Source organism: Geospiza fortis, unplaced genomic scaffold (assembly GCF_000277835.1).
Source record: "Geospiza fortis unplaced genomic scaffold, GeoFor_1.0 scaffold27, whole genome shotgun sequence".
Lineage (NCBI taxonomy): Eukaryota > Metazoa > Chordata > Aves > Passeriformes > Thraupidae > Geospiza > Geospiza fortis.
The window spans coordinates 806,306-822,469 of NW_005054329.1; the positions used below are offsets into that span (position 1 = coordinate 806,306).

The 16,164-nt window shown below is 44.7% G+C and overlaps 1 protein-coding gene and 1 long non-coding RNA gene across 3 annotated transcripts in view; one reads left to right on the forward strand and one right to left on the reverse strand.

The window, feature by feature from the left end:
• The first annotated feature begins 59 nt into the window (after positions 1–59).
• Positions 60–2,742, forward strand: LOC115947885. Its single transcript, XR_004081743.1, has 3 exons — positions 60–131; positions 380–556; positions 2,167–2,742. It is a non-coding gene; the product is annotated as an uncharacterized LOC115947885 (long non-coding RNA).
• Positions 2,743–2,957: 215 nt separating this feature from the next.
• GOLGA1 (golgin A1) overlaps positions 2,958–16,164 on the reverse strand; it is a 16,237-nt gene continuing 3,030 nt past the window's right edge. The window contains exons 3-23 of one of the 2 annotated variants that reach the window (XR_004081742.1): positions 15,930–16,004; positions 15,347–15,444; positions 14,804–14,836; positions 14,158–14,286; positions 13,719–13,888; positions 13,231–13,342; positions 13,012–13,107; positions 12,668–12,793; positions 11,747–11,842; positions 11,212–11,307; positions 10,801–10,953; positions 10,476–10,571; positions 9,667–9,756; positions 8,758–8,860; positions 8,331–8,488; positions 8,004–8,165; positions 7,456–7,515; positions 6,768–6,932; positions 6,498–6,584; positions 5,527–5,679; positions 2,958–4,254 (exon numbers count right to left, since the gene is read on the reverse strand). Coding sequence is in view for 1 of the 2 variants with exons in the window: in XM_005421338.3 (XP_005421395.1) it covers positions 5,599–5,679; positions 6,498–6,584; positions 6,768–6,932; positions 7,456–7,515; positions 8,004–8,165; positions 8,331–8,488; positions 8,758–8,860; positions 9,667–9,756; positions 10,476–10,571; positions 10,801–10,953; positions 11,212–11,307; positions 11,747–11,842; positions 12,668–12,793; positions 13,012–13,107; positions 13,231–13,342; positions 13,719–13,888; positions 14,158–14,286; positions 14,804–14,836; positions 15,347–15,444; positions 15,930–16,004 (2,186 nt within the window). In the remaining variant the exon portion in view is untranslated. Of the gene's footprint in view, positions 5,680–6,497; positions 6,585–6,767; positions 6,933–7,455; positions 7,516–8,003; positions 8,166–8,330; positions 8,489–8,757; positions 8,861–9,666; positions 9,757–10,475; positions 10,572–10,800; positions 10,954–11,211; positions 11,308–11,746; positions 11,843–12,667; positions 12,794–13,011; positions 13,108–13,230; positions 13,343–13,718; positions 13,889–14,157; positions 14,287–14,803; positions 14,837–15,346; positions 15,445–15,929; positions 16,005–16,164 lie in introns of both variants that reach the window. The other variant, XM_005421338.3, reaches the window with a different exon arrangement.

A 16,164-nucleotide genomic window follows, 5' to 3' on the forward strand; every position in this document is an offset into this window, starting at 1 on the left:
GGGGAGCCGCGCTGCGCGTCCCGCCCGTCCCGGTTTGAGTCCTTGACCGCCGCCGCACAGGCGAGGCGCTGCGGGCCTTCCACACGGCCATCCGCAGCTCCCCGGGCAACACCAGGAGCCAGGCGATGAAGGTAGGGCCGGGCAGGGCTGCGGGCACAGCGGCACCCGGGCACCCGAGCGGCGCCGCTGCGCTCCGTGAGCCCGTGCTGCCATGGGCATCCCCCTGCGTCTGCCGCTTCCTCCTCTAACCCCAGCTCTGCTCACCTCGCTTACAGAAATAACCCAGCCTGGAGCGCGCCCCTCTCTTGCCAAACACGAGTTTTGGATCGTTCCCAGCTGTTCTCGTTCTCACATTTCTCTCTTTGCCTTGTCTTCCCAGGAGCAGGCCCAGGGAACGATGCTTAAAGTCCTCACATCTTTTAAAAGCAGTGAAATAGAACAAGCGGTGAATTCCTTAGACAGAAACGGTGTTGATTTGTTAATGAAGTACATTTATAAAGGATTTGAAAAGCCAACAGAAAACAGCAGTGCAATATTACTTCAGTGGCATGAAAAGGTACGTGCTGGGGGCACTCTTGGCTCAGCCACGCTCGCAGGGTCCTGGCCAGTGCTTTCAGGAGAGAAGAGAAGCAGGTGGTGGCAGGGCCTCATCCCTGAAGAGCTCAGTGTTTCCTTTCATCTTTGGTCTCTCTGAGCCTGCATTCACAAAGCCTTTGCCTGTATTTCAAACCTTGCCCTGTGCCATGAGAGGGGACAGAGCAGGGAGTTCTCCCTGCAGGGGAAAGCCTTGAGCTGCCCTTGGCACCCAGCGAGGAGATGTCAGGGAGGGTCAGGGCAGCTGCAGCCTCCTCTGGGGCCTGGCTCAGGGGGCTCAGGCTGGCAGTTTGCATCAGCTGAGTCACAGGCTTTAGCAAACCTGTTTGGTTCGCCCAGGAGAGATTTTGAGGTCCCCAGAGATTCCATTGGGCACCAGCAGGGGCCTCTTGTTTCTGTGGAATGTCAGCTGTGAAACAGGGGGTGTGGGATGTGTTCAGCAGCTGCCTGTGGAGCCTCCTTCCCTGTCTGTGGTGGCGGAGGCACATTCTGGGCTGAGGCACAGCCCTGAAGCAGCTGCTGGGTGCCCCTGCCCCCGGGCAGGAATCCAAGTGAGATCTTCCCCCACTGCAGGGGTTTCAGCTGAAGCCCTGGCTGTTAGTGCTCCAAGGAAAACTGATCCCTGGGAACGCTGCAGCTCCCTGTGCAGGCAGCTGCTGGGAATGTTGGTGTCCTTTTCCCAAGGTGCAGAGCTTTTCCTGCTGTATGTAAAGCTGCTGTAGTGCGAGTCCAGCTATTGCTGCTGTCACCAGCTTTGCCAAGCCTTGACAAGGAGGAGGGAGTTTCTTGGGACAGCAAAGAACATGTTTCTGCGTGGTTTTTTTTTCTTTTTTTCCTGTTGTTTCCACTGAGGTGCTTTCAGGTGAGCGTGGGTGGTGCTCCCAGCATGGGAGGTGACACACCACCACCCTGACTGGTACTCAGAGCGTGCAGGGACATGAAAGGCATTTCGTCCTCTCTGTTGTGAAAGGAACAAGGCAGGTCTGAGTAGGCAGGGTTTAAAGCCTGGTGTTCTGCTTTGTGGCAGTACTGGTAGGATGTGTGGCTTGCTCAGAGCAGAGTCAGCTCAGTGGTAGTACCAGTCTGTCCTCTGGAAAAGGCCTGTGGCAGGTCTGGGAGCTCAGGAGATTTACCTGCCAGTCCTGCTCCAGGTGCATGCTGTGCCTTTGTCCAGCCGTGTCACCCAGCGCCACGTCTCGCTCTGCTCTCATACCCTGTGCTCTGTTGGATTGTGGCTGCAAGGTAAATGCCCCACTTCCAGCAGTCTGCTTAAATATTTATTTTTTTCATAATCATCTCCATCTTCTAGACTTCAGAAGGAAACACTGTTCACATTGAGGGACACAAATGAAACTGAAGCGAGCCCTTCCTCCTCCTCCTTTCCTCAGGGATAAGGGAGGTGGGAATTCTGCTCTGTCAGTGACTTGCAACACTGGAGCCCTTGAGATCCAAAAGCTGGTTAGACTGTGGAGAATGACAGTTTCTAGCTTTGGAGAAGAGCCATAGTCCCTTCTGTGGCTGAATTCTTCGGTGTTTGTTCCGTGACTCTGTATCCTCTCTCCTTTCCCACAGGCACTGGCAGTAGGAGGCCTGGGCTCCATAATAAGAGTTCTCACAGCAAGAAAGACTGTGTAAAGACTGTTAACTTGGACAGAGGTGACGGTCAGGCTTGGACTCAGAAGAAGGAATGAGCTGAAATTACACTGGTCCATCTTTATTAGAGATTGCAATCTACTGAAATCCTACAGTAACCTCCTCTTGGAATGCTTTTAACCTTAAAGGTGGGGGAAGAGCAAAGGTATTCCTGCATATTCCGACTATCACATATAGGAGCCAAGACATTCTCCTGCTCCCTTCTTTAACAGGCAGAGAGAAGGCACACTCCTGCCTCCTACACTGTAAGTGAACAGGTATTTCAGATGCTGCTTTAGCCAGGTGTGGTGATACAAGGTCCCGTGTGTCCTGCTTAGTCCCAAGGTAGCTGTGTCCAGGCTGAGGTCCTGCAGCTGAGGGTGGGAGAAGGGCTCTGGGAATGGCGGCTGAACGTGTGGGTGAAGGACTCTTGGACTCTGGGCTTGGGGTCATGTAAAGTGAAGTGCCTGCTGCATCAATAAAGGTCTTGGATCACGTGAGTTAAATTTATTTTCAGCTAAATTCTAAGTCTGACACTTATTCCAAAGCGGGCCTGCAATAACCCAGTCCAACCCAGTGTCCACCTTTTAGGATTGCTCCTAACTCCAGCAACTTAGAGAATTTGTCCTCAAATCCAGCTCTGTCTTGGCTGTAGGGAATGAGACCAAGCTCAGCTGTCCCAATCAAGACTTGTAAGACGCAGTGAATAGAACACATAGTAAGGACCCTGAGTTTGATTTTTATATTCTTGTCCACGCTAGAAAGTCAAGCAGATACTTCAGGACTTGTGATTTAAGTATTAGTGTGTCCTCTGCCCAGGCAGAAGACACTCCTGCATCCATGGCTGTCCCCTGGTCCCTCTGGCAGGGCTCCCTGCCCTTTGGCACCCAGGAGCAGCTGCCTGGGGAGCCCCAGCTCCACCCAGTCCTCGCTTCCATCAGCTGCTCAGAGTGCAGCAGCAGCTGGTCCTGGTGGGAGGTGATTTTGGAAGCAGCAGTGGCACAACTCATTGTGACACAACTCCCTGGGAGAGGCCTTGGTAGCACAGCTGGCACACCCATCCTCACCCTGGGCAAAGGTGGAGTTTGGGTCATGGTTTAAAAGTCAATTTTAAATAGCTATAACATCCCAGGGGAGATAACCAGAACTATAAAAAGAAAGAAATCAAGATTAGGGGTTTGATCCAAAATGTATTGCACCACAAATTTCATAGTGTTTCATCATACAATCCATATTTACAGCATAGAAGGAAAGAAGTCCAATGGTGATAGAAAGGATTATGTATAACCACTGTTCTGAGACAAGGGAAAGTGCATTAGCTTTTTAATACATGTATACACACCAGTCTTGCTCTGATACCTAACGAAAATTCAACACTTAAGAACTAGTTTATGGTAGTTGATCCTTTATGAGCTTTGGGATCTGAAACTGAAGTTGTTAGTGAATATATAACATAAGATTTTACTCTGTCACTCCATTCCAGGCTGCCTGTCCTGCTTTCCTGTTCAGCAGTAACCTCTGAAGCCAGGATCAGCATAAACCCAACAGTCATTCAGCAGGGAGCAGGGGAGTAAGGGAGTCCTGATCCCTGGTCCCACAGAAACAGGGCAGGGCAAAGGGACATTAGAAAGGAAAAGATCTCAGAGAATAAAATCTTCCCAGGGTTATCCCACCCCGCTGTATCTCAGTAGAGAAACAATTGAAATAAATGTACTTTTTGATTGTCTATTTTCACAGCAGAGCAGGGCTGAACCTTCCTATGCTCTGTCCTGTCTGGAAGTGCCATGAATCTGATTACTAAAGACTGTTAGGACAAACTTTAGTGTACCAAAAAAATTCTGTTGGTTTTCTTAACTTCAGACAAACCCAACCTGGCTCTAAGTGAGGAGCAGCACCTGTGCCCAGTGACAGCTCCTGGGAGTACCTGTGTCTGGGGTGGGGCTGTCTGGGAGACCAGCAGGCTCTGGATCCTCTGGATCAGCACATTCACCTCCTGCTGGAGCTCCACTGGAGAAAGCTTGAATTGCCCTGAATATATTTAACAGAAGCATCAACTTGTAAGAGAATTCCCAGAACTGCAGCATGCTCACTGAACTCCATACATGCACAGATTTTTGGAAACAGGTCTCAGTTTTCAGGAATCAGACTTAGTGCTGCTTCCCATTTGGATCCAGATTTTGCAGTGGTGTTAATAACTGGGCAAATTTTGCTTCCAGGGAGGAAGTGCCACCTTGGTCCCCTGTCCTTATTTTATTAGGAAAACAAGCTGCTGGAACCACAACTTGTTCACTAAGAGTTGAATTTTGCCCTCAATCCCCTCATGAGCAGCATTTCTTTTACTGTAATAGTCAGGAGTTAACAGTTAACATATTCATAACAGTTTTTAAGCATCAGTATTTGAAGTACAGAAAACCACAACCAAAGAGGCAGATCCTGGTTATAAGGATTTGTTGCTAGCAGACTTGGAAGAAAAAAAATTAATCAAAATGTTTAGTACCAGCATTCTTCACCCTTTGTAACTAGATTTTTATTTTTTTTAAATAAAAGGTACTTTTCAGTGTGGATTTACAATACCTGGAGCTCAGCTTAAAAAATTTTAAATGGTTTCCTACCCCTTTTCCCACTGCTAACAACCCATGGAACAGGCTAATGGATTAGTTTTAAAGGCGACTGAGGATTAGGTACTATAATTAAGACCATTTTAAATATTATTTTTCTTTAAGAAAAGTAAAATCAGACAACTCTAAAGTTGTGCTCTCAAATTAAATAATCAACATGCAGCCTTGAGGGCTGCAGGCCAGGATAAATGCACCTTAAATTACACAGTGATATGAAAAAATGCCAACCATTAGTTAATGTCAGTATTAGAAGGCAAGGCAGAGTTCTTTTTTGGTTAAAGCTCCTGCTCCTGTCCTGTGAAAGGCTTTACAAACCATCCCACTCTCAACACTGTTCTGCCAACGTATTTTTCATTGCTGGCTTCCCACAGCCAGACAAGCAGCTTTTCTGTGCCCAGAGTCACTGGACTGCAGCACCCTGGAACAGCAGCTGGAATCAGCATCCCAAGACTCTGAACTGGAAGCCCTGCTGCCAGCGAGGTGCTCAGAACCCTCTGGTGCCAGGGACCCAGGAGTGCTGAGCACAAGGAGCTGCTCCCAGCAGAGACACCCAGGTGCTCCCGGCTCCAGCCCAGAGCTGTTCCAGTCTGTAGTGAAAATGTCTCCTTGCACAGTTTTAGTTTTGTAAACAGAGCCAGAAGTTCTTGTACAAAATACTGCAATGACAGTGATTAAGACACACCTGGAGCAGTGTGTTCAGCATTCTTTTCACAGAAAGAAGTGCCTGGATACTGCCTGCCGCCTTCGGGTTCCCTTAAGGCCACAGAGTCCTTGGGCTCGAGATAGACGGGCGGATGCTGCCTTTGGGGGATGGCTTTGACCCAAACCAGGACATCTAGGACACAACAGCACAGCACACATCACACAGGGGTCACACCTCCAAGGTGTGAAAAAGAAACAACATGGTACACGGCCATGTTCTCATCATTTGATGGAAAGACCTATTTATAAATCAGAATGCTCCAGACTCCAGACTGAAGGAGGGGAGGCAGCTTCGCACAATCAGATCTGGAAGGAACAGCACCCACTGCCCACAGGTGAAAATAACTGAAGATTATACTTACATATATTCCTTTAAAATAATTTCAAATTAGAACTCTACAGTCATTTAAACACGGTGCCTTTAGTCAATGTAGCATTAGTGTTCCCTGAACCAGATGGTGAGGAAATCTCTTCATCTGCAGACTGAACATCCCAACTCCCTGGGTGGGCAGGGATGATGCAGGACCTGGAGCTGAGGCAGCACTCACAGAACATTCCCTAACCACCACACAGCCAGGGCCATGCAGGTCTCAGCCCATGGAAAGGAGATACAGATCTTGGTGTCCGAGCCCAGTGTCAAAAGGACAAACCCAGAATTAGGCTCCTGCTGTTAAACACTGACTCTGGGCAAGGAGCTCCCAGCTTGTCCCCTCAGATCAAGTCCATTGGGCAAAGCTGTGCTCCAACTCCTCTGAGCACCAGAAAGCTGCTATGTCCCTCACTGAAAGGGACAATTCCTGGCATGCATACGGTCAGCTAACTTTTTAATAATAAATTACATTTATTATTCTACCTAACATTTGGAAAAAAGACACTTTTCCTGATCTCCCAGCATCTAGGAATTTTAATTGTCTCATTAGAGACCACATATGACACCTAATGGCACCTTACCTTGTACTCCAGAGTTTCTTTGAGCATGTTTTCTTCCTCTTGTGAAAAATTCAGTAACACAGACACAGCTTTAATGAGATGGAATGCCTGAAAGAAACCACAGAGTTCTGTTCCAAACATGTTGCTGTCAGCTATTTTGTTTCATCACCCCCACTGTACACTTTTTAATTGTAAAATTATGGAATTGGTACGAAGTGTCCTTAGGACGTGACAGGTGGCAATTTCTAGAGAAAGACAGATGTAGAAAGAGAAGGTAAGTGGCACCTTTACCTCAGACTCCCTGCAGGACATGAACTTTAGTACAACATGTTTAAGGTACTCGAAGTTTATCTCCCTGGAGTCGTTCAAGTCAGAGTTGTTGGTGACAGTCACAGAAGCATTAGGCACTTCAGAATTTGCACGTAGCTCAGGTACCTCACTGTCAGGCCTTATTTTCTACAGAAAAATAAAAATCCACAGAGGAAAAAGAGAAGTACATTGCAGATGCTGTTAGCGTGACACTGGGAGGGGTCTGGGCTCAGGATATCTAAAGAGGGTTGTACCCACAGGTGGGTACAAACTGGGCATCAACAGCTCCTCATCCTTCATGGGGTCACAGCAGAGAAGTGTCTCCAGCTCTCCCTACACTCCAGGACAGGAGCTGGCTAATGTCAGTGTTCTGTGTACGTTACCCAAACCAGCTCCATGGTGGAAACTGTCCCTTGGTAATTTTCTCCTATCACTAACCTGCTCTGAACCTTTCAAACATGGGCTTTCTTCAGAATAATTTTCAACATCAGAGCAAAAACAACAATTTTAAAACCTCTGTTCATTTTCTTTTAAATAGATTTTTTTTTCTTGGAGAGATAAACCGTTGCAGAGGGATGCAATGGGAGTTAGCAGTCAAGCTTTTGGAATAACAGTGCAAGTACCTGCCAGCAAGTGCCATCTGAAGAGACTGAAAACACACAACCCTTACCAGCTCTTTCTGCAGAGTTTTCTTCAGTTCTGCCATTCTTTGCTGAAGCTGCTTTATCATCTGTAAGCACAGCAAAGGAGAGTGTAACACAGTACTCATTGTCAGGACCCCCACCTATCTGGAAAAACCCATGACAAACAAGTACTGAATGAAATGATAATTAACCAACTCTGACAGCTGTGAAGAAGCAACCTGAGAGCCTTGCCTTGCCAGCTGCACACAGCAGCAGGCATGTGACAGGACACTTGGGCTTTCATGTGACAGCGCCGTGCAACTGAACCCAATTCACTCAAAGGGCTCCGCAGGAAAGCTGTAAATAGCATCATTGGGTGCATCTTTCTGCCAAAATACATCAGCATTCATGCAGCTCTTGCTGCAGTTTTTATTCATGGTTGGGAGATACTTGTGCAATCCAGAGAAAAGCATTTACTCACAGCATACTGGATTGAAATGGAACAGGCCTGTCCTTTTAAGGCTGCAGCACGGGCAGCACCAACTACTTGGCTTCCTAATTAAAAAGGGAAAGACTACCAGTTGTTTCTGTTCACCTTGTTTTTCTCAGCAATTTGCTGTTCCAGCTCTCTGTTATCCTTCTGAAGTTGAACAACATCTGCAGCTGCCACCTGTCCGTTCTGTTCCACCACAGAGTTTTCTGGAGAAGGCAAATGCTCATTGTTCAAGGCCCTCGTTGATTCCTCCAGCTCTAAAACCTACAGAAATAAACATGGAGAGATATCATGACATTTGTAGCCCAAGAACACTCCCCAGGGAGAAACCCAGACTTCTTTCTGGTTGTCCAGGTAGGACAGAACTGGGGGGCTCCTGCCCACCTCCCTCTTTTCCCTCTTTTCCTGAGAGAATGGATTTGAACTCACGTTTTTCTCATGCTCTCTGGCCAACAGGCACTCCTGTACCTGCAGCTTCAGCTCATCAATTTCTTTTCTTGCTGTTTCCTCTATCTCCACTGCTTGGCTCTGCCTTGCTTCTATGTCCAGCTGTAACTGGTGCACCTGCAGCAAGACAGCTTCATGGTCTGGGAAAGGAGAGACCTGCTTAGTATCAGTGCTGCACATCAGATGGGAGATTCTAATCCATTTGGTCTGTCATGAAGACAGAAAGCCAGGGGAGAGACAAAGACAGAAGAGAGACTGTCCAATTGTTAGTGAACAATAAACTGTTTTGAAAATGCTAAAAGATTAAATATGGAATAGAAAACTAGAAAAATTACAATCTACCAGGTAAGACCAGAACTAGAGACTCTACTTAAGTTGTCTGGGAAGCAGTAGACTCATTTGGTCTAACCTTGACTGAGTTGGTTCAGTTCTTCCTTCTGTTTTAGCAGCAGATCACATTTTTCATCAATCAGCTGGTCTTTCTCCTTTATTAGGGTATTCAGATGTGAAACCTTCAAAGCAGGAAAACAATGAACAGAAGTCATGAAAGATATAAAACAGGAAGGGGGTGTTGAAAGGTCCAACATCCTTCAGAGGCCCAGCAGGCATCACCTCCACAATGCTGCCCTCAGGAACAAGCACTGAAGTTATTACTGGAAGAGCTAAACCCACTTGGCTTCTGTGCCACCATCAGATTGTCACAGCCAGCCTGTGGCAGCTGCAAGGCCCCTGAGCAAAACAGGAGATGGCCTTACACCCCTTCTACTTCTACAGATCTGGCCCAGCAAGCACAGATCTCCAGCCGTCCCAGAAGAATAAAGAAACCAAAAGATGGGACTAACTCCAGTCAAACTGGCTCAGTTGACAGTTCCTGCTTTAAGCAAACACAAGCTCACATTATCCACTAATTTTTTAAACAGGAAGAGCAAAATGAGACTACCTAGAACTGACATTTGGTACTGGATACAAGCTCCTCCCTGTGAGGAAATGTACAGTTTTACCACTGCCCTGCTCTGGAGGAACCCAGATGTGACACAGCACTGAAAGGAACTAACCAGAACAAACAGGTTTCTCTCAAAGAAGCTGCCAGATGTCAGAGGCTCCCCATGGCCAGTGCACTGAGACAGTAACACCTCACAGATGACAGGGCTCTGAAACAGTCTCAGGTTTACTGAGGCAACCACTTCTGTCTCACATGCTGTGGATATGATTCTGACCAAGGGTCTTGAATGTTAGGATAAATAAATCCAAACCTAGTCCACTCTTTGAAAGGTTGGGACATTTCAAATACATTTTAAAATAGTCATTATTAACCAACCTGCTGCTGTAATTCCTCTCTCTGTTTCCTTGTTTCTTCCAATGCTTTGGCAATTTCCACACTGACAGTTTCTCTGCTGCTCATCTCATTCTGCAAACCAGAATTAATTGAGAGGTTATGTGAGACAATTAAATCAAGTCAGTCTCTCATCTTTAACTCCAAATCTACTAGGACTACAATTAAAGTGTTCTGATACACTACAATTTCCAAATGAGTTAGGTTTGTTTTACTGACTGCTGTTCTCTGCATATGCAAGAGCAACACAGAACTGATGTAAGAACCCAAACAAACCCAATGCTTACAAGATCTTTCAGCTTGAAGTCTCTATTACAAAGAAGTAGCTCCTTGCTACAACAGATCTTTATTCCAATTGTGCATCCAGGACTAGCTATGAAAAAAATTTCAACCATCTCAAATCACAGTCAAAATTGGATAAACTGTAAACACCCAACTAATTTAAGTTTTTAACCTTTTGGTTTGAACACTTTGAGTGGAATCTCATGTTGAACCATTCTGTATTCACTACTGCTAACAGGATTTCAAAGCTCTTCACATCCCTGACAATATGGGAATGTATTATTTCTGCCTGATTTAGGCAGACCCAAGCATTCTGGTTCAAAAAAGGGTCAGTCCTTTGTAATGCTTCTCAAACACATTTCTGCTGAGTACCAGAGATGATTTACAGCCCCAAGTACCTGCAACCTGAACAGAACAGGCCTCCAAGCACTGAATGTAACCCTCAGTGGTGTTTGCTGCTCCCCAGCCTGAGCTCTGTCCCAAGACAATGCCAGTGCCCATCCAGCCCTTACCTTTAGCCTATTCAGTTCAGACTCTTGTTGTTTTAATGAACTCTCATACCCTTCTTTGCTTCCCTTGAGGTTTTCATTCTCCTTTTCCAATTGGCTCTGTAAAATAAAGTGTTTAAATACACAGTACAATTATTCTAATGCTTTGTTTAAACAATTAAACACATCTAATGTTTTGCTCATATTTAGTGCCTCAAAGTATGATATCTTCTATTATAATGCCAGGAGTGCTGAATAAAAACATTCAGACAACAAGCAAGCTCTACAAGCTGTGTTAAAATCATGTTGTGAAGACTCTCACAACCCACCAGACAGTTTCTGTACTTACAATCCTGTGCTGAGTTGTTGTTTTATCCAATTCCCAAGCTTTTTCAAGAGCAGCAATCTGAGACTCCAGCCCAGTAACTTTCTCATCATACTGATGTTTTTCACTTAAAATCTGTTGCTGCAGGTGTTTTCTTTCCTCCTCTAGATCAGTTTGCTTAAGAGAATAAAGAAAACCACATTAATAGAATGGTATTTTGACATCATTCTGACAAGATCAGACACCATTCCATGAGACACTCTCAAACTGAGGAACACTATTCCTTTGGCAGCAGCGTCATGTACTCACAGACTGGAGCTCAGCAGACAAACAGCAAGAAAACAAACACTTGAATAACAAAACAGAGAAGTGATTGTCTCTGGGGATGTTGAAGACTGATCTGTTACTGGTCAGGGAAACATGCAGGAGACTCACCAGCTTCTGGATCTTCAGATCCTGGTCTGCAGCTGCTTCTTTGCTCTTTTTCAATGTTTCTGTTGCAATCCGTAGTTTCTCTTCCAGTTCTTTATTCTAAAATTACACCATTAATTAAATTCCTTATCCATTGGCATCTATGTTATTTAAAAAGTTTGCATAGTACAGAGTGGCCCAGGAGGGGAAGGTAAATATTAAATCCCTGAAGCCACAGAGATAGAGAGGCTGCCTATTTGAGACATGCAGGTTTTAGAAATTCTTCACCACAGCACTGCCCCAGCAGTGCTTGCACCTGAGTTACTTGTTTCTTACTACAGGGAGGATCTGCACAAAACCTCTGTCTTCACTTCTAGGCCCTCCTCCATCCATGAAGTAGGGAGATGCCCAGAGACACTGATCAGTTATTCTCCTTTCAAGACTAAATGTGATTAAATGTGCAGTCTCACCTTTGGCAGGGAGTGCAGTGAGGGGAGGAGGAGTAGGGCATAGAGGATGGAAAGAGGGGGAATCTGTGGTGAAATTAGAAACTGCTCACCTGCGTTTCCAGCTGGTTCAGAGCCTGGCTGTGCTGTGTCCTGTCTGTCAGTACCTGCTGCCTGCTCTCCTCCAGCCTCTGCTCAAGAACAGCTTTCTGAAGGTTACATTGAGGTGAAGAACATGAGCAAGGATGGACAAAGACGTAAGTTGGGGGAGTAATAAAAATTTTCCTTCTTATTTCACTTATAAGGTCAAACTAAAATGGGACAGAATGTTTTAACATGTCTAGATAACTTTAAACTGCCTTGAGTTTACTGAGCCAAATTCTTTTGTCACAGCAACAGAGGGATGATGTGACTGTAGGCACCCTGACCAGGGAAAAGCAAACATCCCCAAGACCCAGCTGGGGAAACATTGCTCCAGGCTGACTCTGAGCAGGAGCATCCGTGCTTGAGAAAGAGATCAAGAAGCAATGAGAAAAAAAGGATTAACCACAGCTAAGTTTCTGTTTCCAGCTGTTGTTCAGCACTTCTGAGGCTGAGGCTTTCAGCATACAACATTCTGTTTGCACACCTATGTGCAAACAGTTCTCCTCCCTGCCCCATGCCTTGCCAAAGAACAAGGAAAAGCATTCACTGTGTTTGTGAGGATTAATTAGAAAAACTCCCAAATTGTCCCACCTCCTGAGGGGATGGCAGAAAGCTGCTCTCTTCCTTCTAAGCAGTCAGATGCAGTGCCCAAACAGACAATGCAGAGAGGCCAACACAGACATCTGTGCAGGACCTACACAAACAGGCTCAGTGCAGCCACCCACATGTTCTGCCCAGCACAGTGTGCCAAAACACACTGCAGGACAAACGTGGCTGTGTGACATCAGCAGCTTTCTTTGCATGGGTGAGATGCAATGTAAGACCTAAAAACCCAAAACAAACAACTCACTAATACTGTACCTCTAAGCAGCCTTTAACTGTTTAATTACCTCTTTGAGCAGCTCCTGCACATGTTCATCTCCTGAGAGATTTCTTTCTAGCTTTTTTTCCAGGGAAGACACCTTTTCCTGCAGCTGTTCAGTAAGTCTGTCTCTCTCAGCAAGTTCAAAAGCCATCTGTGAGAATGAGAAATCACAGAATCTTTTTTGTAATGAAGCTTTCAGCTGATTTGATGTGGTTTGACTTTTGGAAATGCCAATAGCAAGGAAAGTCCTATTTAAAAAGACTATTTGATCCTGGAATACCTCTGGACACCAAACTTCCAACTACACAAAGTTGTACATTACCCAAATGTGCACACCAGGAGCAGCACATGCATCTGAAAGCACCTCACCTTTTGCTTCTGCTGCTCATATTCCACCTTCAGAGATTCATGCTCCACTTGTAACATTTCCAGTCTCTTCTCACAACCAGAACCAGCCACTCGAGCCTAAACATTTTGAGAAATTACTTACTTTGAAACTTAGATTTCCAACACCACATAACTGATATCTAATCTAACTTCTGCAGACATGGAGCTCTTTGAATCAAATCTCACTTGGCTCAAACTTACATTTTGCAAGTCTACAGAAAGATGCTGAATGACAGTTTGTAGCTCCTGTTCTCTTAACTCCAGAGCAGTGATCTTATTTTCTGCATTTGTCTCAGCTGTCATTAGTTCATCTCTTCACAGAAAGAGAATAAAAACAAGTGACATACCATTCCAGAAAAATAATCTTTAGCAGATAATTCTGCTGCTTATGAAAATGGACATCAACAAAATTTTCTTGTCCTAAAACCAGCCACCATCATCAATCACTGCTTGATTATACATTTTAAAAAAAGTGACAGTTAAGCATTCAAACTATGAAAAAAGAAAGTAATTTACAAAAAAGGTATTACTATCATTGGCTTGGCATTTACATCCCCATGGCCATAGCAGAGGCAAAAATTCAGTCAACTCACTACATATATAGACTCTTCCAAAGAGACAAAGTGAGCATGAAGTAAAAATAGAGGGGAAACACATCCACTGCTCCTGTGAAACGCTCAGCTCCATACCTGTGAGCCTGCATTTGCAGGAGCTGCTGCTGCAAGTCCTGGAGGTCCCTGCTGAGCCCCGAGGCCTCGGCCCTGGCCTCCTGCAGCTCCGCTGCCGCCTGGCTCAGCTCCTGCGCTCGCGCCGCCAGCTCCTGCTCCGCTCTGCTCAGACACTCTTCCTTTTGCAAAAGCTGAACATTAGAGGATTATCTTTGGCATTACAGATGACCAGTAACACTGATAAACCTTTTCACTGAAACCGGCCTGTTTCACTCAGTTGTGGGCTGAATTAAGTGAGATAATAAACTATGCAATACTGTGTTCAGTACCTACTGTTAGGATTTTGACACTAACCAAATCTGTGTACAAGCACAAAGGCTGAAAAAATGTATGCTGGGCTACCACTAACTTAATATCCTAGTAAAAAGTTTAGGAAATAAAAAGTTGAAAATATTCTTACCATGTGTTTAACTTTGGCAATTTCCTGCTGCTGAAAGCCCTCCAGTTCATCGATTTCATCTCGTTTTTGGAAAAGGTTCAAACTCTGCTCCCTCATTTCTTGTAACTGTGTTTGAAGCATTTTTTTTTCCTGATAAATGAACAGAACCAAAGGATATCTGTATGCTCATGTCAAGTTAATGGGAGTTCAGGTAAACTCTCTGAGAAAGAAATCTTGTCTTGCAGCCATACATCTCCTGATGGTGCTCCATACAGAACTAGAAATCCTTTCAGATTCATGTCACAGTGAAAATTACCAAACTCCAAAAAAAAAAAAAAAAGAAATCTGAATTCATTACAATGCCACCAATGACTATCTAAGCTGAAGTCTTAAAAATGGACAATGTTCCACCTTACAGAAGAACAACTTTCTCATGAAAACCTCACCAACCCCGGTTCCTGATAAAAAATAAATCCAGCAAGACCTCCCCAAGCATTTGGGCTGGTAACAAAAAGCAAATGATTGGCCTCTCCCACTGAACAAAGACCAAATAAAAAAAGGGCTGAACGAGTTGAGTTCTGATAGAGTTGGAAGTGTGCAGGATGGTGTTTGCAAATACACACAGAGTACACTACACCCCCTGAGAAAAACATCCAAGGTTAATTACCTTTTCAACTTGAGCGAGTTTTTCCATCCACTCCTGAACAAGAAAGAAAGAAAGGAGAAAAAAAGATATCAAAATCTATTTGCAGACTTTCAAGGACAGCAATTATGGTTAAAAAAAAAGAAAAATAAAAATAATTTGTACTGTTAGCAGATACTAAGCTTTGGTAATGATTAAAAAATAATCAGCAGCAGTACAGTAACAGCCAGTGCTTGAATAAAGGCTGAGGAATCATTCATGCTACCCGAACACATAAGTTTTATGCAAGTAAAATAAATGCGACAACAGGCCTACTGCCATTGAATCTTATCCAAGCACAAGCTTAACCTTTCATTAGGAATTTCTGTGGGCTCTTGTTAAAACCAGTCGGAACAGTCTGAGCAGTGACAAGTCCTGCACCATTCCTGGCACTGAGCTCAGCACTCCCTCCCTCCCTCAGTGCTGGCACACTCACACACAGGGCTGAACAATTATTTTAATTAATAGTAACACCTACTTAAAATATCAGGGTCATGAGAGTCTCAAGTCCTGCTCAAGCTCTCTTACCTTGTCCTTTTTTTCCAAGGCCAAAGCCATTCCTTCAGCCATCTTGGCTCGACTAGCCTGATGAGCTTCATTCTGCTCCTGAAACTTCCTCATGGAGGCTATCAACAGAGAACCACCAGCTATATTAAAAACTCATCTTTTAAAATTACTTCTCACTTTCCTGTAAGTTATTTATAACTTTAAAGAGCTTCTTCTGCAAGTAATTAGCCCCATCTTGACTGTACCACTAGCACTGTGCTACTCATTCCCTCACACTGCCTGCAGGCTGGCAAAGGGCCAAAGCTAACAGCAGACAGGGATACTGCTCCTTGCTGGATTAGAACAAAGCTGCAGGTTTCCAAAAGGTCTTTCCTGCATGTGAGCCCCAAAACTGGCAGAAGGAGCATAGTAACAACTTCATTCAACACACTGCTGCTGCTTTTTATGCTGTAAATAACTTTAAAAAACTTGTGCTCTAATTGTTCACACTACAGAGGTGCACAGTTTGGAAGGAAATCATTAGCACACCTGTACGCCAAACCTCTTTCCTTCCAACCACAGCAATTTTCAACTGAACAAAAAGGAAAAAAAGAAAAATACGTACAATCCTGATGCTTTTCTAATGCATTTTCAAGCTTCTCTTTTATCTTCTGCAGATTTCGGATCTGATCAGCATAATCTTGTGTGAGGAGGGAGAAGAACAGACCAGGAATGGACAGACATTGGGGAAGGACATTTTTAGGGTAACACAAAAATAAAAAATAAAAAGAAAGAAAAAAAAAAGAAAAGAGGATGAGTGGCAAATGACAATGATTTTCTCAATCAGAAAATCATTCCTG